Source organism: Bos taurus, chromosome 5, assembly GCF_002263795.3.
Source record: "Bos taurus isolate L1 Dominette 01449 registration number 42190680 breed Hereford chromosome 5, ARS-UCD2.0, whole genome shotgun sequence".
In the NCBI taxonomy this organism is placed as follows: Eukaryota; Metazoa; Chordata; class Mammalia; order Artiodactyla; family Bovidae; genus Bos; species Bos taurus.
This window is the reverse complement of record NC_037332.1, coordinates 28453517-28479347: the sequence shown is the minus strand read 5'-3', so window position 1 is coordinate 28479347 and position 25831 is coordinate 28453517. Positions and strand designations below refer to the sequence as shown.

At 45.6% G+C, this 25831-nt stretch overlaps 2 protein-coding genes across 4 annotated transcripts in view; both read right to left on the bottom strand.

The window, feature by feature from the left end:
- Positions 1-745, bottom strand: part of BIN2 (bridging integrator 2) — a 37694-nt gene extending 36949 nt beyond the window's left edge. The window contains exon 1 of one of the 2 annotated variants that reach the window (XM_059886387.1): positions 587-745. In XM_059886387.1, coding sequence (XP_059742370.1) covers positions 587-667 — 81 coding nt within the window. In that variant the 5' untranslated portion in view covers positions 668-745. 2 annotated transcript variants of the gene reach the window in all.
- Positions 746-4354: 3609 nt separating this feature from the next.
- On the bottom strand, positions 4355-25767 carry CELA1 (chymotrypsin like elastase 1). Of its 2 annotated transcripts, XM_005206256.5 has the most exons (9): positions 25584-25767; positions 19198-19339; positions 18510-18592; positions 17438-17538; positions 16410-16535; positions 15101-15237; positions 13500-13645; positions 5269-5418; positions 4355-4508 (listed from the first exon to the last, which is right to left on the bottom strand). In XM_005206256.5, exons 2-9 carry the CDS (start codon positions 19235-19237, stop codon positions 4491-4493), a joined length of 801 nt encoding a protein of 266 aa, XP_005206313.1. In that variant the 5' UTR covers positions 19238-19339; positions 25584-25767; the 3' UTR covers positions 4355-4490. The 2 variants fall into 2 exon arrangements, with proteins under 2 accessions (XP_005206313.1, NP_776473.1); NM_174048.2 differs by lacking the exon at positions 25584-25767 and having other exon boundaries at positions 4357-4508; positions 19198-19244.
- Positions 25768-25831: the final 64 nt, after the last annotated feature.

Here is a 25831-nt window from a genome sequence, read left to right as displayed (position 1 = left end):
TCCTTGCGCACCCCGAACCAAGTACTCTCCAACGCCAAACGGAGGCACAGGAAGCAGATATGAGTTTCTGCTTATGTCAGCTAAAGCAATAGCCTGCGACCAGGCCGGGTCAGGCATGGAGAGAATCCGTCAGAATTACTCTAGTCCTCGTGGACTCCAGGTCCCACCTAACGGGTGGTACTCGTTGCCAGCCCAGCTGGTGAGTGCTGTCTTATGTGGGAAATGACCCTCTTTGAACCTCCAGTTTCATCATCTGTGAAAAATACCACTCTCGCTGGGTGGCGAGGACAAAATTTGCTACAGAGCAGTCACCAACGTTTAGTTCCTTTCTTTTCCCTTTTCTCGGTCAGCTTGGGCGTTGTTTAGGTTCCAAGAGAGACAGACGGTGGGAACTGTCTCTCAGCTTCCCCCATCCCTGTCCAAGACGGGCGAGGCTCTCTGCCTTCTCTCAAATCTGCTGTTTTCATGGGAACCCCTGCTCGCCTTTCCCGAGGTCAGCCTTTGTGTCCAGCCAGGTCTCCCGCCCCGAGCACCCCGCACACCCTGCGGCCGCGTCGGGCCTCAGCCTCGGCTCCCAGCCTCCTACCTTCTCTTGGGCTCTGCTGAACTTCTTCTGCACCTGCTTGGCGAAGAGGCCGGCAGCGCCGCCCGCCCGGCCCTCGGCCATCCTGCCAACTCCCCCGGGGGCGGCCTGCCCTGGCCCGGCGCCCTGTGGTTTTCTCGAGGCCCCCAGAGGAGGAAGTGCGTTCCCGTCATGCCTCGCATCCGGCCAGGCGGGCCTCGCGCAGGTCACCCCGCCCCGTTGCCGCCTGGGAATCACCCTGGACCGCCTGAGGCCCTGGGCCCCGCGGATGCAGCCGGAAACATGCGCAACACAGGCCCAGGGCTGTGGCCTAGCCCACGCGAGGCCCAGCTGGCCGCTCCCCTGCGCTCTCCCTGGAGGCCCAGGGCGTGGGCGAGGGGCCCGCGGAGACTTGTGGGGCTCAGGCTTGTTGGGTCTGTTCCCAGGAGGCCAGAGACGCAGGTCTGCCTTCTGGCGGTGCTTCCTCCCGGCCAGCTTCAAACCCTCTACCCCTGAGGTAGAGAAACACCAGCAGCCTCTACCCCTGAGGTAGAGGAACACCAGCCGCAAAGAGTTTTCAAATCTGGGCCAAGACAATGTTCCCTGAGAGCTAACCAGCTGTAACGATCAGCAGGGGAAAATAACCGGAACAGGAGGATAGAAATTTTTGTTATTTCCACTCAGTGAGAGTGTTGAATGGGGTGTTTATGGATAAGTGTGCAGGAGCAGCGTACTCCAGTATTCTTGCCTGGGAAATCCCATGGACAGAGGAGCCTGGTGGGATACGGTTCATGGAGAGACAGAGACAGGACTTAGTGACTAAACAACAACTGGATGACCACATAAAATGGACTTTCTGCTTCAGGGTGGAGTTTTTAAAGATGGAAGCCCTCTACTGGAGAGGTTGGCTCTGTCAACCGGGCCAAAAAAAAAGCACAATCTAAAAGTTGAGAATTATGTTTTATTTAGCAGACAAAACTGAGGACTTAAGCCTGGGACGCAGCCTCTCAGCTCTGAGAAACTGCTCAGAAGAGGTAAGGGAAGAGCCAACAGGTAATCATCAAAAGATTATAGTTAATTAAAGAAAACCAAGTATCTCAAGTTAAGGACCCACTCCAGTGTTCTTGCGTGGAGAATCCCAGGGATGACGGAGCCTGGTGGGCTGCCATCTATAGGGTCGCACAGAGTCGGACACGACTGAAGCAACTTAGCAAGTTAAGGAATTTGGTACTTTTCTATTTGGGGGATGATGCACAAGTCTGGGCTCACTGAAATCATTCCTTGGATATGTACCTCAACTATGTGGAGCCAGTATCCTGCACTTTCTCATCCCGAGTCTCCTCAGGGTACAACAATGCGTGGTGGCTGCAGTGGCTGATGGCCTGAGGGCCAGCATCCTATCTCTCTCCTGAGCTCTCGGGGCTCACCGTGGAGAGGATGGGGCTGTAATGTGATGACTTGATGGCTGCAACATCCTTTGTTTACTGATATGTCAGGCAACATTTTTTCACTCATGACTCTAAACCTAAACTGGTAGGAGGGGTAGGTTGAGCAGAGGACAGGACTCCAAATCTGGACTTGAAAGAGAGGAGCAGCTGAGCTAGAAGTAGAAATGAAGATGCTTAGAAAGGGAGAGGACCTTATAGAAAAAAGGCCAAAGAGTTGGATATGGAAGCCTGTGCTGGGCATGGGGAGCAAATTTTTCTAGCTGGAGGAACTAGTATAGTGTACTAGATGGAGGCAGAAAATACATTGTGTAAATTGGGATGGGACTGCTGAGATTATAACAGTTGCTTCTCTAGGTCGGTTTCCAAATGGAAGTTGCTTCCTGACCTGATTGAGAAGATAGCTGGAAATTAGGACACTAGGTTTGGAGGAACCATTTACTCAAGGATTTTGCAAGTAAAATTCCCCAAAAGGAGGAAAGGAGGTCAAGATAAACTTCCTAAGGACTGGGGAAGGAAGCTGAACGCCTGAGACAAAATCAGAAGGCCTTCTTTGCTATCATTTTCCAGATCACTCCCCCAAACAGCCATATTGCACTCAGAATCAACCATGTGACAGGCATTGCTGGGTGATGGGAAGCCAAGAATGAATGTTTTAAAAGTGATTCTTGACTTAAAAATGCTTAAAGTCTGGAAGTGGAGATAGGTTGTTAATCAGATGATTTTAGAGATGGATACAAAAATTTCGGGTAATAGGTCATTAGGGTTTATTCTGTTATAATGCTAGCTGTGGGGATGATCTAAAAGGGGCACAGTGAAGAAATGGAAGGACAAAGTGGGGGGAAGTGGGAGGACAATGGTGCTGTGGGAGCACTGAGAGAGATGGTGATCACCACAGATGTGTCAGTAGCAGAAGGAGGCCAATACCTGGGTCATTCTCTGGAATTCACAGCATCCTCAGTAATGCAGCCCAGCCACTGCTTCCTAAAAAACCCTCTTCAGTGCCAAACCCTTGGGAACTGAAATTGATAGTCACCAAATCATGAAGTATTAGAGCAGGACAAATCTTTGGAAAGTACCTAGGTTGGGAATCGGAGTAACAGAAAGGGTGACTTGCCCAAGGTTATCCAGTTCCTCTGGCAGGCTACAGTGCATAGCGTCGCACAGAGTCAGACACAACTGAAGCGACTTGGCACAAGCACACACACCCAGTTTGTTGGTAGTAGAAAAGAGATGGGAATACAGGTGTCCTGTCAAGCCCAGCTTCTTTTAAAAAAAAATATTTAAGTAATTGATTTATCTGGCTGCAAGAGGTCTTAGTTGTGGCATGCAGGATCTTTTAGTTGCTGCATGGGAACTCTTTTTTCTTTTTCATGTGAACTCTTGTTAATAGTGGTATGTGGGATCTAGTTCCCTGACCAGAGACTGAACCCAGGCCCCCTGCATTGGGAGCATAACGTCTTAGCCACTGGACCACCAGGGAAATCCCTTGCCCAGCTTCTTTTGCTATACAAACTGTTCTAGAAGACTCTGCTGACCAAAGTAGCCTATAAATTGTGAGACCAGTCTTGGACAGTTTCCTCTAATGTAATGTTAACTCTCCAGATCCCTCTTGTCTGATCCTCAGCAGTTGCTATGAAAAACTGTTTCTGATCCCCTTAGCTTTCTCCTTTCAGTTCCCTCTTCGCTTTATCATACGCCACTCTTAACAGACTGAGCCCTGGCCAGGATAGGGAAGATTTATCAGCTTCCCAGTTCTGTGTTTTTTATAGAACCCCGGATCCAGTTGCCTGTTTTAGTCCAACCTTGAAGTGCTGACTCATACATAGCTTGAGGCCCCATATTCTTTTCCCCTCAATCCTTTCCTTTCTTTGTTCCGCATCTTCTTTTCTCATTTTTTCAGTTCTTTCCTCTCTATCTCCTTTCTGATTTGTCACTTTCACTGTCTGCTGGCACCTGACCTACCACCTAATCTTATACTCCTATCTCTAATGTATCCCCACAGTTGCCATGACTCAGAACTTTGGGGTGAGCCCTGTTCTAGGCACTGACAGGAGAACCAAAAGAAGGCTGAGCCCCCAATCTACCTGGGAGAGTCAGGGCACATTTTTTCATTCTGGAACATTTTTAAAGCCCTCTGTGCCTCTGAATATAGCAAATATGTGTGGGAGAAGGGGCAGACAGGCAGATTAACAGATGGGTAGATCCTTCAATTGGCTTAGTTTGTGAACTGAGAGGGATGGCAGCAAATGGAAGAACCAGCCCAGAAATCTGGTGAAATCCAACTCAGGCCCTATAACTGCCTTTCCCCTAGAAGGCTTAATTACAAATAAAAAGACACAGGGTATTACATATATTCGATTTTATTTGCTTTTCCACATCTGGCTCAATAGTCTCTTAGACTGGTTTTTTCCTTGATGGCCTCAAGTTCTGCTGTCAATCCCAGAACCATCTTGGGAATACCACTGGACTCAGGAAGATGTTCAGTTGCTGGCAATGGCCTGAAGGAAAAACCGGTTATATCCAGTCAGCAACTTCTGCTCACCTCCTTTTTTTTTTCTTCAGGGCTCCTAGTTGAGTATGGCCCTGTACTGGGTTTATGGGGAGTTGTGAGGGTGGGAGGCAGGAAGAAGTTTTTAACTGGTCCAGGACAATTCAATGCTATAAGCACATACTCAGAACATAGTGGCAGACCTTGAACTGGTTGTAAGTCAAGGTTCATGCCACAAGACTCCAGAATGTGTTTGGAGGCTGGAGGGCACAGGTGGGATGGTGTGAGGCTCCACCACCAGGTCAGTGTAGGTACATTCTCACCTAGCCCTCAACCATTGTTTAAGGTGGTAAAACCTCTTGCCAAATGGTAGAGCAAATTCTCATGATGCCCTTAGAAAGAACTGGTGGGGGAGAATGTTAGTGCCTATTCCCTTGCCTGGAGTGTGCAGGCCTTTCTGAAGCCATTTTCCCCTTGGCCTTGACTTGGACAGCCCTGATAGGCACCTGGTTCAGGTCTGCTGTTGCCACCACCTTACTCTAAGTAGTAAACAAGATGGTGAAGCCTGCTTAGTAGGTATGTGAAGAGGAACTCAGGATGGCAACACTATCAGGGGAAAGTTCACTAGAGGGGAAGGGAAAGGGGTAAATAACTATTTGAAGGCGATGAGGAAGGTGATGGCTTCTCCTGCCCAACTTTTGCTCCCCACCCCAGTCAATGCGTGAATCTCCAGGTGACTGTATTTCATCCCATCATTTGAGAGGACTCACATTATTTATCCAAGAGATGTAAGCAGAGACCCGGGTGAAGACTGTGGGCTTCTTGGAGACATTACAGCCCAGGCTGGATACAAAGCTGGTCACACCGTGGACAGCATACTGGCCATTCACCAAGCAGTGAAGGGGGCCTCCAGAATCACCCTGTGGGGAAGAGAAGCAGAGTCCTAAAACTCCAGATCTTTGGATCTTTGGGCCTTTGTTTCTGCTTACACCCTATCCACCCACATCTCTGTTTATAAATCCCGTACTGTATAAAAGCTCCAGTTGAAATCCCTACTTCCTTCGCATCCCCACTTTCTAAACAATTATAGTACTTCTTCCTTTCTTCTGCAGCCCATATGTCATGTTCTGCCTTGTGTTTTGGTTTCATAATTTGTTTCTAACTCCCACGCTTATCTGTGAGCTTCTTGAGACAGGAACTACATCTTGCTGATATTTTCCACTCTACAATGCTAGCCTAGAACTTTGAATGTCTTAAGTTCAATAGCTATTACTGACTTAAATTGAACCTACGGTGGGGGAAATAGGGTGTTCTAATGATTTATCTACCCCCAGCATTCAGACCAATGGGTCTAATTGGACAGCATTTAGATAACAGGGTAGGTAGTCAAAACATGTTAAGCTAAACTGAGGTAAGGAGAAGAGAAAGTGATGTATTGGGTAGTGGTTACTTGTTTGGGCTCAGAATCAGAAGAATCTGAGTTTACAGATTATGACCTTGATACTCTTTTTCTTACTCAGTTCCCAGATGTCAGTTCTGTGATTCTAGACGTAAAATTGGAAGCTATTTCATTGAAGAATCTGACCAGCACAAGAGGGAAGACTTTGAGGTACTATCATTAGAAGTCCTCCAATGAAACGGCCTAGCCAGATCACCTGACAAAGCAGTTCCCTATAGATGAACCCCATCTATGGCCCAGAGGTACCTATCAGCTTGCCACTGTCCTACTCTGAAATAAGAGCAGATGGTCAGGGATGACCAAACATCTGAAGAAAGTGTTAGTTGCTCAGTCGTGTCTGACTCTTTGCGACCCCATGGACTGTAGCCCTCCAGGCTCCTCTGTTCATGAGATTCTTCAGGCAAGAATACTGGAGTGGGTTGCCATTTCCTTCTCCAGGGGATCTTCCCGACCCAGGCATTGAACCCGGGTCTCCTGCCTTGCAGGCAGACTCTTTACCATCTGAGTCACCAGGGAAGAAAGCCTCAATATAAAAATAAAGATCCTGAGTGAAGTAAGTCAGACACAGAAAGACAAATATCATATGATATCACTTATATGTGGAATCTAAAACAGAAGTAGAGTCACAGATGTAGAAAACAAACTTATGATTATCAGGGGAGAGAGAAATGGGCGGGGAGGGAAAAATAGGGAGATTGGGATTGACGTGTATACAGTACTATATGTAAAACAGGTAATTAATAAGAACCTACTGTACAGCACAGGGAACTTCTACTCAATATTCTGTAATGGCCCATGTGGGAAAAGAATGAAAAAAAAAGTGAATATATGTATAACTGATTCTACTTTGTGTATACTTAAAACTCACACAACATTGTATATTACCTATACTCCAATAAAATTTTTTTTTAAAATTTAAAAAATAAAGATCAAAATAAAGAGAAAGAAATAAACAAAAAATGAAGACAACCAAGATTATGCAGGGAGAAGACTATAAACAATAAAACTGTATAAGTATTATATCCATGATATAAGAAGAGCAAGCTATTAGAGCATTCAGAAAACAAAAAGCCTTTGGAAACATGAATATGATAGTAGAAATGAAATATTAGGCTAGGAGATAAAGTAGACAAACTATATAGAGAGAAAATAAGAAAATAGGAGACCCAGTTTAGGAGGTGGATTGTGAGTAACAGGAATTCTAGAAACAAAAAATGAAAACGGAGGGGAGGAAATCATCAATAAATAAACATTTTCAGAACCAAAGGTCTGGAGTTTCCAGGATGAAAAAACTCACTAACTATCCCTCAAAATGAATGCAAATAGACCCATACCAAGACACAGAACACTAGGTCAAGAGAAGATAAAATAGGTCAGTTATAAATTAGTGGAGAGTTTAAGGCTGAACTGGTGATGAGTTGAGTATGTTGTTAGTTGTTGTTTGGTCAATAAGTCTCATCCAACTCTTTGTGACCCCATGGACTGCAGCACTCCAGACTTCCCTGTCCTTCACTATCTCCCAAAGTTTGCTCAAACTCATGTCAATTGAGTTAGTGATGCCATCCAACCATCTCATCCTCTGTCGTCTCCTTCTCCTTCTGCCCTCAGTCTTTCCCAGCATCAGGGTCTTTTCCATTGAGTCAGCTCTTCTCATCAGGTGGCCAGAGTATAGGAGTTTCAGCTTCAGCATCAGTCCTTCCAATGAATATTCAGGGTTGGTTTCCTTTAGGACTGACTGGTTTGATCTCTTTGCTGTCCAAGGGACTCTCAAGTCTTCTCCAGCACCACAATTCAAAAGCATCATTTCTTTGGTGCTCAGCCTTCTTTATTGTCCAATTTTCACATCTGTGTGACTACGGCAAAAGCCACAGCTTTGACAATATGGACCTTTGTCAGCAAAGTAATGCCTCTGCTTTTTAATATGCCATCTAGGTTTGTCAGAGCTTTTCTTCCAAGGAGCAAGCGTCTTTTGATTTCATGGCTGCAGTTACCGTCTACAGTGATTTTTAAGCACAAGAAAATAAAAACTGCCAGTTTCCATTTTCTCCCCATCTATTTGCCATGAGTATATATTATGCAAATTTTAAAAGACAATTATTAACTCTAGGGAAAACAAAATTATTCAGGGAATAGCATTTTACATAATTATAATAAATACTAAATGTTAATTTAACTGAAATTATTTAGGGATCTTGGGGTGGGGATCAGAAAAATTCATGCTTGAAGGGCAAGTATAAATGTGTAAAGGAAGAGAAGTTCCATATCTTGCATTATGCCTGAAGTGAAAAATTAAGTAGCAATATAAGTATATGCTTTTAGAGAGCTGGAGGTAGACATAAAAGAAATCAACTCAAGAGTTAAAAGTAGTCCCCTCTAGGGAGGGAGAACTTGTAGAAGAAACACATGACTGTTCTTTCCCACTATCAAGCCTCAGAGTTTTATTTGCCACCTTAAACAAGGTAATCATTCAATGGAAAAAAAAAAAAAAAAGAAGAACTAGGGAAAGAGACCAAAAGTTCAAATTGGGGCTAATTTTTTTTTCTAAGGAAGTAGCTGTACCCCACCCTCACTATGTTTGGGAAAAGAAGATGGTTATTCTTTTTATAAAAAGAAAGATGTATATTCCTTTAGGTTATTGTACTCAATACAAAACAGTTTAAATATCTTCCACCTAAATTCTTATAGGGATTTGAGAGTATTTCTAAACTAGAGGAATGGAAGGTAATTGAATTGTGTACCGTATTACTGTCTTATGCTAATTGACCTGAAAAGAAACAAAAGCTCTGTAGTGAAGGAGGATATGGCTGAGGATTTTAGGGCAGAAGGAAGAGCTGGGAGAGAGCTCAATGGGAGTGGTTGGATTGCCGTGAGAGGCGTTTAGTGAATCCCCTCTGAGGAGATTGGCTGGGGACACAGAAATCTGAAAGCCCCAAAACCAAGACACAATATTTGGGAAGTTCCAGTGGGAAGAGACTGTGGAGACACAACGGCCTCAGAGACTGATTTGCAGTGTCAGCCAGAAGGAAAGTACTCTAGTTTTTCAGAGTTCAAGACTTTGAGAGCAAACAGGGGAAAGTGAATTAAACTCAGAAAGGTTAAACCTTAAGAGGTTATTGGTGAGGCTGGCTGGTGAGGAACTGGAAGAATTTGACTTATGTGTTTGTCTTCATTGATTTATTTATTCATTTGGCTGCACTGGGTCTTAGTTGTGACATGTGGAATCTAATTCTCTGACCAAGGATCGAACCCAGAGCCCCCTGTATTCACAGCGCTGAGCCTTAGCCACTAAACCACCAGGGAAGTCCCACATCTTTTTTTTACCCTAACTTGCAGGTAGGTTTCCCAGGATACAGGACTTTTAGATGTGGACAAAAAAAAATGTTGCCTGCTGTGTCAGTAAATGAAGTGTTGCCTGCTATTCTGGGAAACAATGAATGTTGCCCACTATCAAACCACCTGCCCCTGCAGCCGCTCTCCACATCCTGAAGGGATTTCAAGATGGAGAAAAATGATACTGACCCTAGATAGTTACAATGAATATCAAAGGGCTGGTTTCTGTGAGCCCAGACTCTTGCATCTTCCCAGACAGGGAAAAGCACTGAAACCATTCACTTGAGATGTCTGTTTCTTGTTATTAGCAGTAATCTTTGATGGCTAACTGTTGTTTTTTTTTTTCCCCCCAGCAAAAATTCTAACATCCCCTGGCTCCTTCCTTACCTCTTTGAAACTGTTCCTCTGAGCTGTCTGAAAGGGTGTCTTCCAGGCTATAGTCCTCAGTAGGTTCATCGACCAAAACAAAACTCTTAACTTGTAAGTTGTGTAGTTTCGGGCTTTTTTTCAGCTGACCTTGGGGAAGTCCTGGGAAAACTGGGATGAGTTGGTCACCTTACTTTCATAGTACTAAGTGCTCACCAAAAAAACCTTTAATTTTTGATTCTACTATTTCAGCCAGCCTACCAGTCTCCTTCTGGCTTCTCTTCCTCCTCCACCCAGCTTAGAGCTTGCATTTGATCTGAAATACTTTTATGTTTCAATAATGCATGAAAACCCAGCCCTGAACTAATCCATTGCCTACAACTAGATCCTTGAATGGAGTGAATAATTTACCCATATGATTATTGCATGGTCTCTAACCTCAGCCTGTCAGCAACATCATGGAGGCCAGTCTTTCTCCATTCATCTTAATCCAAATCCATCCAACCCTTTTACCCCTTCATTTTTCCACATTTGACTCCTAGTTCATGAATAAATAGAAGCAATTACAGAACACCCACCAAATTTCAGCTACTCAGCCTGCACATTATTTCATATCCACGCATGTTTCTGTGTCCCTCTTCTATTCAAAGCCAGCTCCACCTGTGTTCTTGGTTCATCTCTTCCTTCCCCTCTGGGATCTTGCTGTGCTGTGCTGTGCTTAGTCGCTCAGTCATGTCCGACTCTTTGCAACTCCATGGACTGTAGCCCTCCAGGCTCCTCTGTCCATGGGGATTCTCTAGACAAGAATACTAGAGTGGGTTGCCATGCCCTCCTCCAGGGTATCTTCCCAGCCCAGGGATCGAATCCCTGTCTCCTGCATTGTAGGCAGATTCTTTATCAGCTGAGCTACCCCTGGGGGAGCCCCTGGGGTCTTGCATCATCCATTTATTCCCTCTCTCTGACTCTACAGGATCCTTTCCTCTCTGCCCAGAAATACACTCAATTTTCTTCAATCTTAAAAGATGCACCCGCTCCATGACTTTCATCCTCCTGAAAGCCACCAGACTTTTAAATTCCTCTTTCATCCAAGATTCTTGAAAGAGTATTCTATGTTTCTTGCTATTTCTTAGTGCCTCTTCATGCCTTACCTTTCAATCAAGCTTCCGTCCTCATCACTCCACTGAAACTGTTCTGGCTGTAGTTACCAGTGATCTGTCAACTGCCAAAGAAGCTACTTTCAGTTATGCTCTGTGGCTCCTGGCTTCACTGTAGGCTATGTGATGACCTGTCAGTATTTCCTGAGAGTTTGTAAACCTCTTATTACTATGGTTTTCTCTTACTTCTTAGATCCTTACGGATCCTTTGTCCTCCACCTAGCCCTGAAGCACTCAAATATTCCTGTTATCACAGTTCTTCCCCAACTCACTGTTTTATTTTTTTTTTCCCTCATTCTACCACTTTTCCCTGAGGGAAGTGGGGAGTAGAGGGTGGGAGAGTTTGAGGAATCTCATTTCCTGTTGAGCTTATCTCTAGCCCAGTTTTCTCTTCCAGGCTCTACTTTCTTTATATCTGGTTTCTTACCAGTTAAACTATAGCTGAATGTCCCACTGAGATCTCAGACTCAATTTGTCCAGAACCATATTCATCACTTTCCCTCCCAAATCCTAGAAATCTTGTCTCATTGGACGCTGCAAACCCCTCCCCCAAATCACTTAACTGAGATGCCTGGAAGTCACTCCTGATCCTCCACCTCCCTCCTTTCCACTGCGCTAACTTGGACCCTCAGATTTCTTGCCTAGATAATTGAAACAGTCTCCTAAGCAGTCTCCCTGCTAATTTTTCCCTCTTCAAATACATGCTTACCTTGTCATCAGAGAGTGCTTTTAAAAGGCAAATCTGCTCACGCTGTTCTCTTGTTTAAAACTCTTGAAGGGTTTCCCAGTGTCTAAGATAAAGTGCATGTCCCAAGCATGCTATTTGAATGAAGGCCCAAGTCCTGTGGACTTCCCTGGTGGCTCAGACGGTAAAGCGTCTGTCTACAGTGCAGGAGACCTGGGTTCAATCCCTGGGGTTGGGAAGACCCCCTGGAGAAGGAAATGGCAATCCACTCCAGTACTATTGCCTGGAAAATCCCATGGACAGAGGAGCGTGGTAGGCTACAGTCCATGGGGTCGCAGAGTTGGACACAACTGAGTGACTTCACTTTCACTTTCTTTCACTTTCCAAGTCCTGTGGCTCCTACCTGTCTCTAAGGTCATCTCCTGACATTCCCTAGAATGGTAATAGTTTAAGTTGTAGCCCAGAGGTCAGCACATTTTTTTTGTAAAGAGCCAAAAAGTAAGTATCTCAGGCTTTGCAGGTCCTACAGTCTCTCTCCCAACTGTTCAACCCCATGAATGCAGCCATAAACAATGTCATGAACAAGTATAACTGCATTCCAAGGAAACCTTCTTTTTAAAACAAACATTGAAATTTTATATTTTTCATGTGTCATAACATATTCTTCCTTTTTAAATTTTTTCCCAACCATTAAAAAAAAATATAAAAAACATTCTTAGCTCACGGGCCACACAAAAAACAGAGGCAGCAAGTTGGATGCTGGAGACTGTGAGCCCTGACCGCTGCTCTAGCTCTAGGGAATGCCTTATAATTCTGTGTGTTCTAGGTTCTTAGCCTATGTCTCTCTTCAGGTTCTCTCTCTCTGAATATTTTTTCCTCTTTTTTCTTGCCTGGCTTTCTGTTTAACCTTCATGACTCACTACGAACTCTAGCTTCTCGGGGAAGGCAAGTCTTTTCTGACACCAAAAGGTAGAGAGGGGAGTATCTGGTTTTTGGATTCCTGTATCACCTTTAGGCATGTCTTTATTATAACACTTAGCCACACTGTAGACGTTCTGTCCTATGTCTCTCCATTCCTCCACTAGATTGTGTTTATATTCATCTTTGTATCTTTAGTATTTTTGATACAGATGAATCAAACACAGTGCCTAGCATTTAGCAGATAATCAAGAACTTTTATTGGACTGCAGTACCAAATCTGTAAGATGGTGTATTGCTGATTGATCTTGTGTAAATAGAAGATGATTCATACATATATATAATTTTATAATAGTTTATATATATTCTATTATAAAGCTATTTAGTGTACTTTCCCCTACCGTATTCACCTGTATATATATTGCTATCAATACTACTGGGTCAAAAGGGTGGTGGTAGAGGAGCTATAAGAAAAATTAGGGGACTTCCCTGGTGGTCCAATGGCTAAGACTCTGCACTCCCAATATAGGGGGCCTGGGTTTGATCCCTGGTCAGGGAACTAGATCCCACATACTGCAACTGGGAGTTCACATGCCACAACTAAAGATCCCAGACAGAAGATCTCACGTGTTACAACTAAGACCTGGTTCAGTCAAATAAATAAACAGAATATTAAAAAAAAAAGAAAGAAAGAAAAATTGGGGTTGATGGGAGGGAAGCTACCTTATACACAGTCACAACCACCAATCCAGGCCTAGCCCTACTGCAGCCATTAAAAATCTAAGGCACAAATAACTTCTAAAGAACACTCACATATACCAACACAAATGTTAGGCCACATGCAAACTTTTGAGGTGGGGGCATCAGGCAGGCAAGATGAATTTTAAGGTTCCTTTCAACTTTGAGATTCCTGGAATACAGACTTACCAGCACAGAATAATTCTCATCCAGACACTAGACTAGAAAGTTGAGTCTCTATATATGGGTGGGAGTAGGTGTGGAATAGGAGGTGAGGAAAAGGTAGGGGGTGAGAGGCAGAGAGGAGAGGGAGCTGGGGTGAGACTTCTGACACTCTGAGCCTGTGTTCACCTGGCATCCAGCACGAACTCCGTCTCCTCCAGCGCACACCATGGTGGTCTTCACAGTGGAGCCCCAGTAGGAGGAGCTGGAGCAGGTGGCGTAGTCCACGGAGGGCAGGTAAGCCTGCTGCAGGGTCTGGGCCAGCTGCCCATTGGCTGAACAGCACACACAACTTTAGAGGTCAGCCCCAGATGCTGTGCAGGGAAAACCTTCCACACCTGGCCAAACTTTCCCAAGCTCTCATGAAAGCTGAAGTCAGGGTAAGCTCCTTTTCTCTGCCATGTCATAGACTGTCCTCTTGTTTCTCTTTAGGTGAAAGGTACAGGCACCTTTCTTGACTAGTAGTCCCATATTCCAAACCACTAACTCATGACTACTTTAGTTAAGTAACTGCTAAGTTGGTTCAGTCGTGTCCGACTCTGTGCAACCCCATAGACGGCAGCCCACCAGGCCCCGCAGTCCCTGGGATTCTCTAGGCAAGAACACTGGAGTGGGTTGCCATTTCCTCCTCCAATGCATGAAAGTGAAAAGTGAAAGTGAAGTCGCTCAGTCGTGTCCGACTCTTAGCGACCCCATGGACTGCAGCCTATCAGGCTCCTCCGTCCATGGGATTTTCCAGGCAAGAGTACTGGAGTGGGGTGCCACTAGAATGGTCTTATTGTTAATAACTCATCTGTCTGTCCTGCTTCCTTACACCATAAACCCCATGGAGTAGAACTGGAACTGTGTAGCCTTCTTTCCATTTCTTAAGAGCTTAGTGCAGTTTTCCTTTATCTGATTTTTTTTTTTCTTTTTGGATCCTTACAACAACACTTTCATGTTATATACAGATCGGGAGATTGAACCACAATGACATTAAGTGAACCGAGAGCAAAGCTGGCTTAGAAGCATGTCTGTCTCAGCCCCAGGTTTTCCCACTAGACTGTTGCTCACAGCAAGACCTCGCCTCTCCTGCAGAGCTCAGATCCTGCCCAGTGGCTCTCAGCCTTCTGCACCAGGCCTGCTGTCTCTACCCTTGTTAACCATCTCTGCTCATAGCCCCTCCCACCTTTCTGTGTCATCCAGTGACTTTCCCTTCTAGTAATCCTCCCTGATTGACCAGAAGAGGGCTGAGGCCGCCCCCCTGCCTTGACTTCTTTGGACCTGCAACCACCCCTGGCTCTTTCGCTCCAACCCACAGCCCAGTGATTTGTCTATGGGGGTAGCATGATGCTGTAGTGACCACCAAAGTGGGAGCCAAAATACCTGCGTTCTGGCCCCAGCTAACCAGGTACTAACTAGTCACTAACTAGTCATGTGATCTGGAACAAAGTCTTTACTTTCTTTGGGCCTCAGTTTCCTCATATATAAAATGAGAGGCTAGTAAAAAATACTCTCTGAGATAAGGCCTTATTTTTTTTGTTGCTAAGAGTCTGTGAATCTCTGAATTGACTGTTGCATGGCTTGTTCTTAGGTTGATTTCACGCACCAGTTATTTTATCTCTGGTGGTTCCTCTGGTTCCTGGCCTCCGGCTCTGAACACTTAGGACCACAAAACTAGGGCTGCAGAAGCTCAGCTACCTAATCAGTATCCATGTGGGGGATGGATGGTGCCAGTGCAGGCAACTTACTCTTAGTCCTGCCCCAGCCTGTGATGTAGCAGGGCGTGTTGTTAGCCAGGATGGTTCCCGACTGTGGCAGAACACCCAGCTGGACATAGCTGTTGAGGGTAGCACTCTGGGCCAGGCGCAGCACGGCGATGTCGTAACTGTGGGTGGAAAGGAGACTGCTTGCTGGCGGGACCGGAACTTCCTTCAGCTCAGCATAGGGACAAGCCCTCCCTAAGCCTTGTATCCCCACAGGATCGGAAACCAGTGACTTCGAAGAAGGAGGGGACTCGCCAAGCTTCAAACTTGAGGAATTGCGCATTTGGAGTCTAGGGTATTCTGTGTGTAACAGCAGCCCCTGCTGGTTAGGTCTTGGCATGGTCGCTAGTTCTTATTTGCAGCCCCGGGGAGTGAAGCTTAGAAAAGCGTGAAGGGCTGTGATCTTGGTAGTGGAGAAGAGTTCTCAAATGAGAAAGACATAAAATGCTTTGCAGATGTACCCCAGTTACTGGAGCCCATCCCCACTCCCACACTCTCTAGACTGGCCACCCTTTTAACTACTTCCTTTCCAAAAGTTTACAGCTTAGTCTTGCAGAAGTTTTCTTACTGTAAGATTCATTTTTAGGAAGTCCGTTTTTGCTAATGGTGGTGGTATAGTGGCTAAGTCGTGTCTGACTCTCACGACCCCATGGACTATAGCTTGCCAGGCTCCTCTGTCCATGGGATTCTCCAGGCAAGAATACTGGAGTGGGTTGCCATTTCCTCCTCCAGGGGATCTTCGTTACCTGGGATGGAACCCAGGTTTCCTGCATTGCAGGCAGATTTTTTACCAACTGAGCTACAAGGAAAGCCCTTTGCTAATGGAGTCTATGCCATAAAATGAATAATAAATAACAATAGAAACAGGAACATTAAACTCTGCAGAGAAGGAGCTTCAGGGGATCCAATAATGCAGACCAGCCCAGATCAAACAAATCCCAAAGACCTTCAAATGTTCTCAAGCCCTAGTGTGTGCTCAGTCATGTCCAACTCTTTGCAACCCCATGGACTGTAGCTCATCAGGCTCCTCTGTCCATGGGATTTTCCAGGCAAGAATACTGGAGTGGGTTGCCATTTCCTCTTCCAGGGGATCTTGCTGACCCAGGGATCGAACCCACATCTCCTGTGTCTCCTGTATTGCAGGCAGATTCTTTACCACTTGAGACATTGGGAAAGCCTGCCAACATCTTAATTCTCAAAGTCCTCCTGGATGAATGTGAAGGAAGCCCAGACCCTGTGGCTGGGCAGCCAGCCCTCCACCTCCCAGCCCCGGGCCAGCGCCACCTTGCCCTACCCTGCAGCCACGTTGTTGCTGTTCCAGGATGGATGCACCACGATCTTCTGCACGCTGATGTACTGCTCGGTGCCATCGTTCTGGCTCAGGTTGTGGTCTCCCAGCACCACACGGAAGGTCATTTGGCTGAAGGGAGAGAGGGAACCCCTGAATGAGCCTTTTCTTTCTCCTCTCAGAGAAAAGTTGGTAAGGCATCTTCCATCTCATTTTTAGGACAGGAACTCATCTTTTCTGGCCCCGGCAGAAGGAATATGGAAGACCCTGGGAGATGAAGAAATAACCAGCCCTCTCATCCCCAAGTTGCTAACTTGTGGAAGTGACAAAAAATACCATCAGCTTCATTTCCCCAATATACTAAGTTAAACATCAGAGGCTGAATATCTCATAACTTGGGAGAAGTGTGGTGGGCATAAATGAAAGACTGTCTCTCAGACCACAGGGGGATGTTGAGAGGTATATAAGCTTCTAGACCAAGAGTTCTTAAAACATGGTCCCTGGACCAGCAGCACCAGAACTTGGAAACTTGCTAGAAATGCCGATTATCAGGACTCAGCCTGGAGTTCTCTATCAGAAACTCTACTGGGTGGGGCCCAGCAATCTGTGCCTTGTAGGTGATTCTGATATATGCTCAAATTTAAGAACCATTGCTCAAGATAAAATATGAAAAAACGGTTACTGATCAGGCATTGACTAGGTACTTAAATATTTATCTACTTAATCCTCACAATAATTCTACAAAGTAGGTATTATTACCCTGTTTTAGAGATAAGAGAGTAAGAGCTTAGGGAGCTAAGTAAGCCATTCAAGTTCACTTAGCTAGAAGAAGGTGGGACTGGATTTGAACGTGAACTTGTCTGATGCCAGGCTTTGAAAAGTGCATAGTTTGTAGTTTTCATCTCACTACCTCCCTACAGTCCCCCAAACACCTTCTTAAGTCTTGTCCTGAGTGCTCCAGGATACATATTCCTCTAGAAGGACCAGACTCTTCCCCTCCCAGGAGCTCAGAAAAGCTGGTTTGTTTTTCTCACCTATCCACACAGTGAGCCGCTGTCATCACCCACTTCTGTTTGATGAGGGTGCCTCCACAGGTGTGATACCAGGAACTTCCAGACTTGTACTGGAGGGAAATCTAGATGGGGAGAGAAGAAAAGAGGGATAGGTTGGTGTTTTTTAAAAAAACTTCGTCCCAAACCAAGATCTCCTTAAATTCCTGCCGTCCCTCAAAATATCCGCCAACTATCTGGGCTACACATACAGTGCATTTGGCATCGTTACACTAGGTTGTTGCAAAGGGCCAAGAACCCAGGTCCTTCTACCTCCATTGCCTCTTGGGAAGGAAATGTAGCCATGGAATTGCTCCATCACCTAATTCACAAGCCGAGGTCCCCAGAACTCCCCTCCAGTGTTTTCAAGATACACCCTGGCCCTTCATTCAGCAGATGCTTAGAAATGCCACTGGAACATTCGTTTTAATCAGTTCACGCCCCCTCCTTCGGTGGCTCTTATCACACAATAACTCTACTCCTGAAAATGGAGGCTCAAACTTTTGTAAATTGGGTTTAATTCAGAATTAATTGCAGTGATTCCTCTCAAAGTATGGCTATTCACCAGTCAATTTGCCAGTTTTACACAATTAAAATTGCTTAAATCAAAGCAAAGCCCTATTTTGAAAGTGGAAACTCTTTAAATAGCCACATGAACAAGGTGCTTTATTTGGGGGCAGGGTGTGTTCAAATGTGACACACTGCATGGAGAGGGCTGTGTGTGTGTGTGTGAAAGTGTGTTGCATCTATGTGAGTCTGGCATACAGTCTTGCTAGTGTGGTCCAAGTGGTATCGCTGGGAGTGTACATGAGGTTTGTGTTTGTGTGTGTGCCTGGGAAAGTGAGTGTGGTTGGTGTTTTTGCATTTAGAGAAAAACTCCTTTTGCATTTAGAAAAACACTCCTAAGCCTGTTCCCATTCATCTTCAACATCTAGAATCCAAGCAGCTGGAGAACTTCCTGTAGATAAGGATATGCACACATATGCATAACAGTGTATGTCAGGGCACAAGCAACTCTTATTTCATTGGCAGTCTGGGGCTGTGAAGGAACACCCACCTGAGAGGGCCAAGAATTCTTTGAGACCGCAGTCCCTCCAACTACCCGGGCGTTGGTTTCTGGAAAGTCCTGGGTGCTGTGTCCTTTGTGGAGCAGAAGAAAAGTGAGTGATGACTAAGCGTGGGGTCAGCTCAGGGTGGGAGGGCGGGTGGCAGTTGTGCTTTGTCTGCAAACTCACAGTTCCTCCCTAGCAAATGAGGGGCCCAGCTGTGAGTTTTCTGGGTCCCTTTTGAAAGCAGGGAAGTCCAAGTGCCTTCTGCTTCCCCTACGTGTCCCCAGAACTCTGGCCCATTTCACACAGCCGCCAGGACCCAGTGGTCTCAGCCTCGCTCAGGGTCTCTACCCCTCGCCTCGCCCCCACCTGCCCACACACAGAGCTTTAGCTGGATTCCCCAGGGGGCGGGGACAGCAGTACACATGCCATGAGGCACCTGCTGAGGATGTCTTCCTGTCATCAGGGATGATGGGGAAGCTGGGGCCTGGAAGAGGCTCCTCTCTGCTTCAGGAACCTGTCAGCCAAGGGTTCCTGACATTTTCTATCACGAGCTCCAGGAGAGTAAAGTTTTTGCTAGACACACAGGCAGAGTCTCCTGCCTGCCCCAGGATAAGACCTGGGCTTAGTGAAAGCTTTCGGACCCTCCTGCTCTATCTCCCTCCCTACAGATCTCCGGCCAGATGATCCACTTACCATAAAGGACGAGAGAGGTGAACACCAGCAAGCGCAGCATGTTGCCAGTGAGTAGACCACTGCCCCCTTGCCATGAACCAAGCCCTCTTTATACTCCTTTTATCAGCAGCTTTGCTGACCTTCTTCCTGCCAACTGGCAGGGCTGTGGGTGAAAGGCAGGGAAAATCACAGGTGACATGGAAACACAAATGAAAAGATTTCTTTTCAGGTAAACTAATTTATCTATGATCAAAGACAGAACAAGGCCAGGGCTGAGTTAATCATCTCCTTTCAGTTGAAAAGCATCCAACAAACTCTTTACCAGAAATAAGATGGAAAGACAGGACTGGCTTTTCCTTTGGGGTGCTCCCCTCCTAACCTGCCACTGCCTCACTGCCCTCTGGGGCACTCTAAGTGCAGAGACCTACCCCGTGCACCAGAAGGTGGAGGCAAACAGGGCTGGAGGGTCAGCAGAAAGAAGGAAGAGACAGCAGCATCTCCCTGCCCAAAGAAGGAGATGGGTCATTCCCCCAGGACACAGACAGAGGCGTAAATGCAGGGAGACAAAAGCAGAGTAGATGCAGTGGAGAGAATTATTATTTTTTCAAGAACAAGGTATACTTCCAAATGTTTATTACTCTTTTTTTTTTTTTTAAAGGTGTGATTATGGTGGTGATGGTATCAAATTGCTAATGGTATTTATAAAGGTGTGATTGTGGTGGTGATGGTATCAAATTGCTAATGGTATTTAGTTTCCATTGGGTGTATTTTACTTTATGCATTTATTTTTCTCTCTGGCTGCCCCTTGGCATATGGAACTTTCTCAGCCAGTGATGGAATCTGTGCCTGCTCCAATGGAGCAAGGCGTCTTAACCACTGGACCACCAGGTAAGTTCAGTGGAGAGACTTCTGATGGAGGATGGTATTAGGAAGCAGGTTAGGGGAAACTCATATGGATAGCAGATGAAATAACTCTCAGAGAAGGAGAGTATGGGGTGGGTGAGAAGAGAGAGCCTTCAGGATAGGAAGCTAGTCTTCCAGCTATGAGGGTGGAGGGCAGAGGATTGGGAGTTTCGGGGCAGGTGTATCCTGCAGGAGATGAGAGGCTCTGCCCATCAGAGTCAGGAGAGGAAGAAGGAGGGAGGTGCAGAGTGCCTGGTGGTGGGTGGCAAACTCTGGGTTGGGAGGTCCCTGAATGAGCACTGTGGGTGGAGCTGTGATTTAGGCAGAGAGAAGCCAGGAATGGTGCCACAGTGATGTGGCACAGAGGAAGCCACAATGGTGTGATCACTCACCTAGAGCCAGACATCCTGGAATGTGAAGTCAGGTGGGCCTTAGAAAGCATCACTACGAACAAAGCTAGTGGAGATGATGGAATTCCAGTTGAGCTATTTCAAACTCTAAAAGATGATGCTGTGAAAGTGCTGCACTCAATATGCCAGCAAATTTGGAAAACTCAGTAGCAGCCACAAGACTGAGAAAGGTCAGTTTTCATTCCAATCCCAAGGAACGGCAATGCCAAAGAATGTTCAAACTATCGCACAATTGCACTCATCTCACACACTAGCAAAGTAATGCTCAAAATTCTCCAAGCCAGCCTTCAACAGTACATGAACCGTGAACTTCCAGATGTTCAAGCTGGATTTAGAAAAGGCAGAGGAACCAGAGATCAAATTGCCAACATCCGTTGGATCATCGAAAAAGCAAGAGAGTTCCAGAAAAACATCTACTTCTGCTTTATTGACTATGCCAAAGCCTTTGACTGTGTGGATCACAACAAACTGTGGAAAATTCTTCAAGAGATGGGAATACCAGACCACCTGACCTGCCTCCTGAGAAATCTGTATGCAGGTCAGGAAGGAACAGTTAGAACTGGACATGGAACAACAGACTGATTCCAAATCGGGAAAGGAGTACATCAAGGCTGTATATTGTCACCCTGCTTATTTAACTTATATGCAGAGTACATCATGTGAAATCCTGGGCTGGATGAAGCACAAGCTGGAATCAAGATTGCCAGGAGAAACATCGATAACCTCAGATACGCAGATGACACCACTGTTATGGCAGAAATCAAAGAAGAACTAAAGAGCCTCTTGATGAAAGTGAAAGAGGAGAGTGAAAAAGTTGGTTTAAAACTCAACATTCAGAAAACTAAGATCATGGCATCTGGTCCCATAACTTTGTGGCAGATAGATGGGTAAACAATGGAAACAGTGAGAGACTTTATTTTTGGGGGCTCCAAAATCACTGCAGCCATGAAATTAAGACACTTGCTCCTTGGAAGAAAAGCTATGACAAACCTAGACAGCATATTAAAAAGCAGAGACATTACTTTGCCAACAAAGGTCCGTCTAGTCAAGGCTTTGGTTTTTCCAGTAGTCAGGTATGGATGTGAGAGTTGGACCATAAAGAAAGCTGAGTGCTGAAGAATTGATGCTTTTGAACTGTGGTGTTGGGAGAAGACTCTTGAGAGTCCCTTGGACTGCAAGGAGATCCGACCAGCCCATCCTAAAGGAAATCAGTCCTGAATATTCATTGGAAGGACTGATGCTGAAGCTGAAACCCCATTACTTTGGCCACCTGATGCAAAGAGCTGACTCATTTGAAAAGACCCTGATGCTGGGAAAGATTGAAGGTGGGAGGAGAAGGGGATGACAGAGGATGAGATGGCTGGATGGCATCACTGACTCAATGGACCTGAGTTTGAGCAAGCTCCGAAAGTTGGTGATGGACAGGGAAGTCTGTTGTGCTGCAGTCCATGGGGTTGCAAAGAGTCGGACACGACTGAGAGATTGAACTGAACTGAAGCCAGGAAGGGGAGGGGGGATTGCACTAAGGGCTGCCTCTCCAGCCCGATCCCCCAGGATTCTAACCTAAAGCAGACCTGGACCCGGGGAAGAGGGCTGAGATGGCTGGGGAACCCTGCCCTCTTTTGTCATTCTCCTTCCACCTCCATGCCTCCTCTGGAGAGTAGGGAGATGGCTCTAGCCTCAGGATGAGGAGTCCAAGAGGAGGCTCGAGCCTCCTGAAGGTTACAAACTCCAAAGTGAGCCTTTGAGGGCAGGGTCAACATCACATCCATCTTTGTATTCTTTGGGAAAGCCTAATATGTATTTGTTTAAAGACTAGACTGTTGAGCATTGCACTTAATACCCTCAATACTGTTGTCTAATCTCACACTGAGCCTCATCTCTCACGCTGGTCAGACTCTTCATCCTGATTCTGAGGGTGAAGTGTGGAGGAAGCCTTGGCTTTCATTCTGAGGCTCTGCATTTTTTCTGAGCAATGCTAGTTCCTTTTGAAATAAACAGAGCCACATAAATACATGTATAAAGATGTGGGTTCTAGTAAGTGCTATACTTAGTCGCTCAGTCGTGTCCAACTCTTTGTGACCCCATGGACTGTAGCCCACCAGGTTCCTCTGTCCATAGGGATTCTCCAGATAAGAATACTGGTGTGGATTGCCATGCCCTCCTCCAGGGGATCTTCCCAACCCAGAGATCGAACCCAGGTCTCCTGCACTGCAGGCAGATTCTTTACCATCTGAGCCCATCAAGGAAGCCTGGGGTCTAGTACAGTTGTCACCAAATTTTGTGTAGTTTGTCATAAAATTTGTCACAAAATTGTGGAAAACCTAAATATTCATCAATAGAGGAAGATTAGATAAATTGGGTTTAATTATATTAAGGAATACTATCCAACTTTTACAAAGAATGAGTTAGGGACTTGCTGGTGGTCCAGTGTCTAAGACTCCATGCTCCCAGTGGAGAGGGCCTGGGCTTGATCCCTGGTTGGGGAACTAGATCCCACATGCCACAACTAAAGATCCTGCATGCTGCAAGGAAGATGGCAGATCCGTTGTGCTACAACTAAGACCCAACACAGCCGGATAAATAAATATTTTTAAAAATGAAATAAAAAGAGTGAGTTAGACTTAAATGACATGATATGAAAAAATGCCCTTGGTATATATTAAATGAAGATAACAAGTTTCAAACAATATGGTACTCTGTGTGCATGTATATTCATTGTTGTTGTTGTTTTTTGCTAAGTTGTATCCTACTGTTTGCAACCCCATGGAATGCAGCACACCAGGCTCCTTTGTCCTTCACTGTCTCCCAGGGCTTGCTCAAATTCATGTCCATTGAGTTGGTGATGTTATCTAACCATCTCATCCTCTGCTGCCCCCTTCTCCTTTTTAAAATACATACATATATTATTTATATTTATTTGTTTTATATAGCGGGCTTCCTTGGTGTCTCAGATGGTGAAGAATCTGCCTGCAATGCAAGAGATCCAGGTTCAATCCCTGGGTTAGGAGGAGCCCCTGGAGAAAAGGAATGGCTACCCACATATATATTTATAAATATATATATATATATATATATATAAACAGGGTACAGAAGGTTTATACCTAGAAATTATTTAAATAATTTTTATAGAAAATATTACTTCTAGACAATGAATCAATAGGTATGGGAGCACTGTGATGATCTATTTCCCTTTTTTGTGTGTGTACTTTTTTTGGCTGTACACCTTGGCTTGCGAGATCTCAGTTCCCTGACCAGGGATTGATCCCCAGCCATGACAGTGAAAGCCTGGAATCCTAACCAGTAGACCACCAGGGATCTCCCCAGTTTCACTTTTAAAACACATTTTTCTGTGTTATTTGACTTATCTACAGTATTATTATTATTTTTGACTGCTCCTGGCAGCCTGCCAGATCTTAGTTCCCCAACCAGGTATCAAACCCATGTCCCCTGCATTGGAAGCTTGGAATCTTAACCATTGGACTACCAGGGAAGTCCCTTATTTTTGTAATTAAAACTAAGAAATATATTCTAGGACACTTATTCATTTTTGACAATGGCACACATTCTCTTCAAGTGGGAAATAGATCCCTAGAGGGGACCAGCCACTCAGTGCTAAGGTGAGAGGTTTCTGCAGCCAGGGGACAGTAGCACAGCACTAACCAGCATCAAGATTTTAAGCAGGATTTACGGTTTTAGTTTAGCCCTGAGAATGGCACTTTTGCCAACAAAGGTCCGTCTAGTCAAGGCTATGGTTTTTCCATTGGTCATGTATGGATGTGAGAGTTGGACTGTAAAGAAAGCTGAGCACCGAAGAATTGATGCTTTTGAACTGTAGTGTTGGAGAAGACTCTTAAGAGTCCCTTGGACTGCAAGGAGATCCAACCAGTCCATCCTAAAGGAGATCAGTCCTGGGTGTTCATTGGAAGGACTGATGTTGAAGCTGAAACTCCAATAATTTGGCCACCTGATGCAGAGAGCTGACTCATTTGAAAAGACCCGGGACGACAGAAGATGAGATGGTTGGATGGCATCACTGACTCACTGGACAGGAGTCTCAGTGAACTCAGGGAGTTGGTGATGGACAGGGAGGCCTGGCATGCTGCAGTCCATGGGGTTGCAAAGAGTCGGACACGACTGGGAGACTGAACTGAACTGAAAATGGTCAGGGGGTGGATTTTAATAACACAGATGTGGGGAGAGGTCAAGGCCAGCCTGGGCTAAGGGCAGGCCACGACTCTGGTTTCTGAGCCTTCCACCACCCCATTAGCTCCTTTCTCTCTTCTTGAGCACCTCTCTTCCTTGGTCCTCCCTTCACCCCCAAACCTGCTGCATCTCTCACTCCTGTGGGTTATCCTTAGCTGACTGCTCCTGGGTGAGGCTCTCCTGCTGTGGGGTTGGGGTGAGGAAACTGAGTGCCATGACAGGGCACCTTGGTTGGGCATGCATCATAAGATGGGGCTGCAGAGCTGCTCGCCGATGCTATAGAGAATATGAAGGATATCAAGATAAACGGCAGACAATCAGTGCCTGATAAATGTCTGGATGCTTAATGCAACCGAGAGTAGGGCTAAGATTGGAGTTAAGGACTAAGACTCCCTAGAGCTTACCAAACTTATTAGCATGGCGGTCAAACTCTTCTCAGTGGGGACCCCACCCATTGTCCTACACAGCTGACTCCCCCAGTAAACGCAGCAGGCACAGTGCCCGAGGCCCGTAATACTTCTTAGGCCCGCAAACGTGTCTCAGTCTCTACAATCACTCTGGACTATGTTCATCTTAATACCAATGCAGTTGTAAGAAATATAATTTAATATTTTTTAATGATGGCTCAAGTGCCTAGGGCTCATGAAAGCCAAAGTGTGGTCCTGACCTTCTGGCTTCTACCATCCACTGCGCCCTCACCCTGAGGTCTTCCTGGTTCCTGCATCCACTTGTACTGCTGTCCCTCTGCGACTTTTCTGACACGTGAGATCTTTCCTTACTGAGCTCTTCCTACCTGAGGATTCATCCTTTGAGGTCTAAGGTCAAATGTGAAGCCTCTTTGTGAGGCTTCCTTGATTTCCCTAAAGGAAAGGAACTGTTCTAACTCACCTAGTCCAGCTCTGAAAATCTCTAGTTTTGGTATGACTTGTTCACAGCGTTTTTCCCAGCTCGAGTGGGAGTTCCACAGGGGGAAGCCTCATATGTCCTCATGTCTGCCCATGCTTGACACAGTTGTGTAGGCCAGATTGAAAGCTAGAGGATTTCTAGAGACAAGAGACAGTGGCTGAGAGAACTTTTCAGATGTGCGTGGTTCTTCACAACTCGAAGCAGCAGATCCTCCAAACAGATCAGCTAAG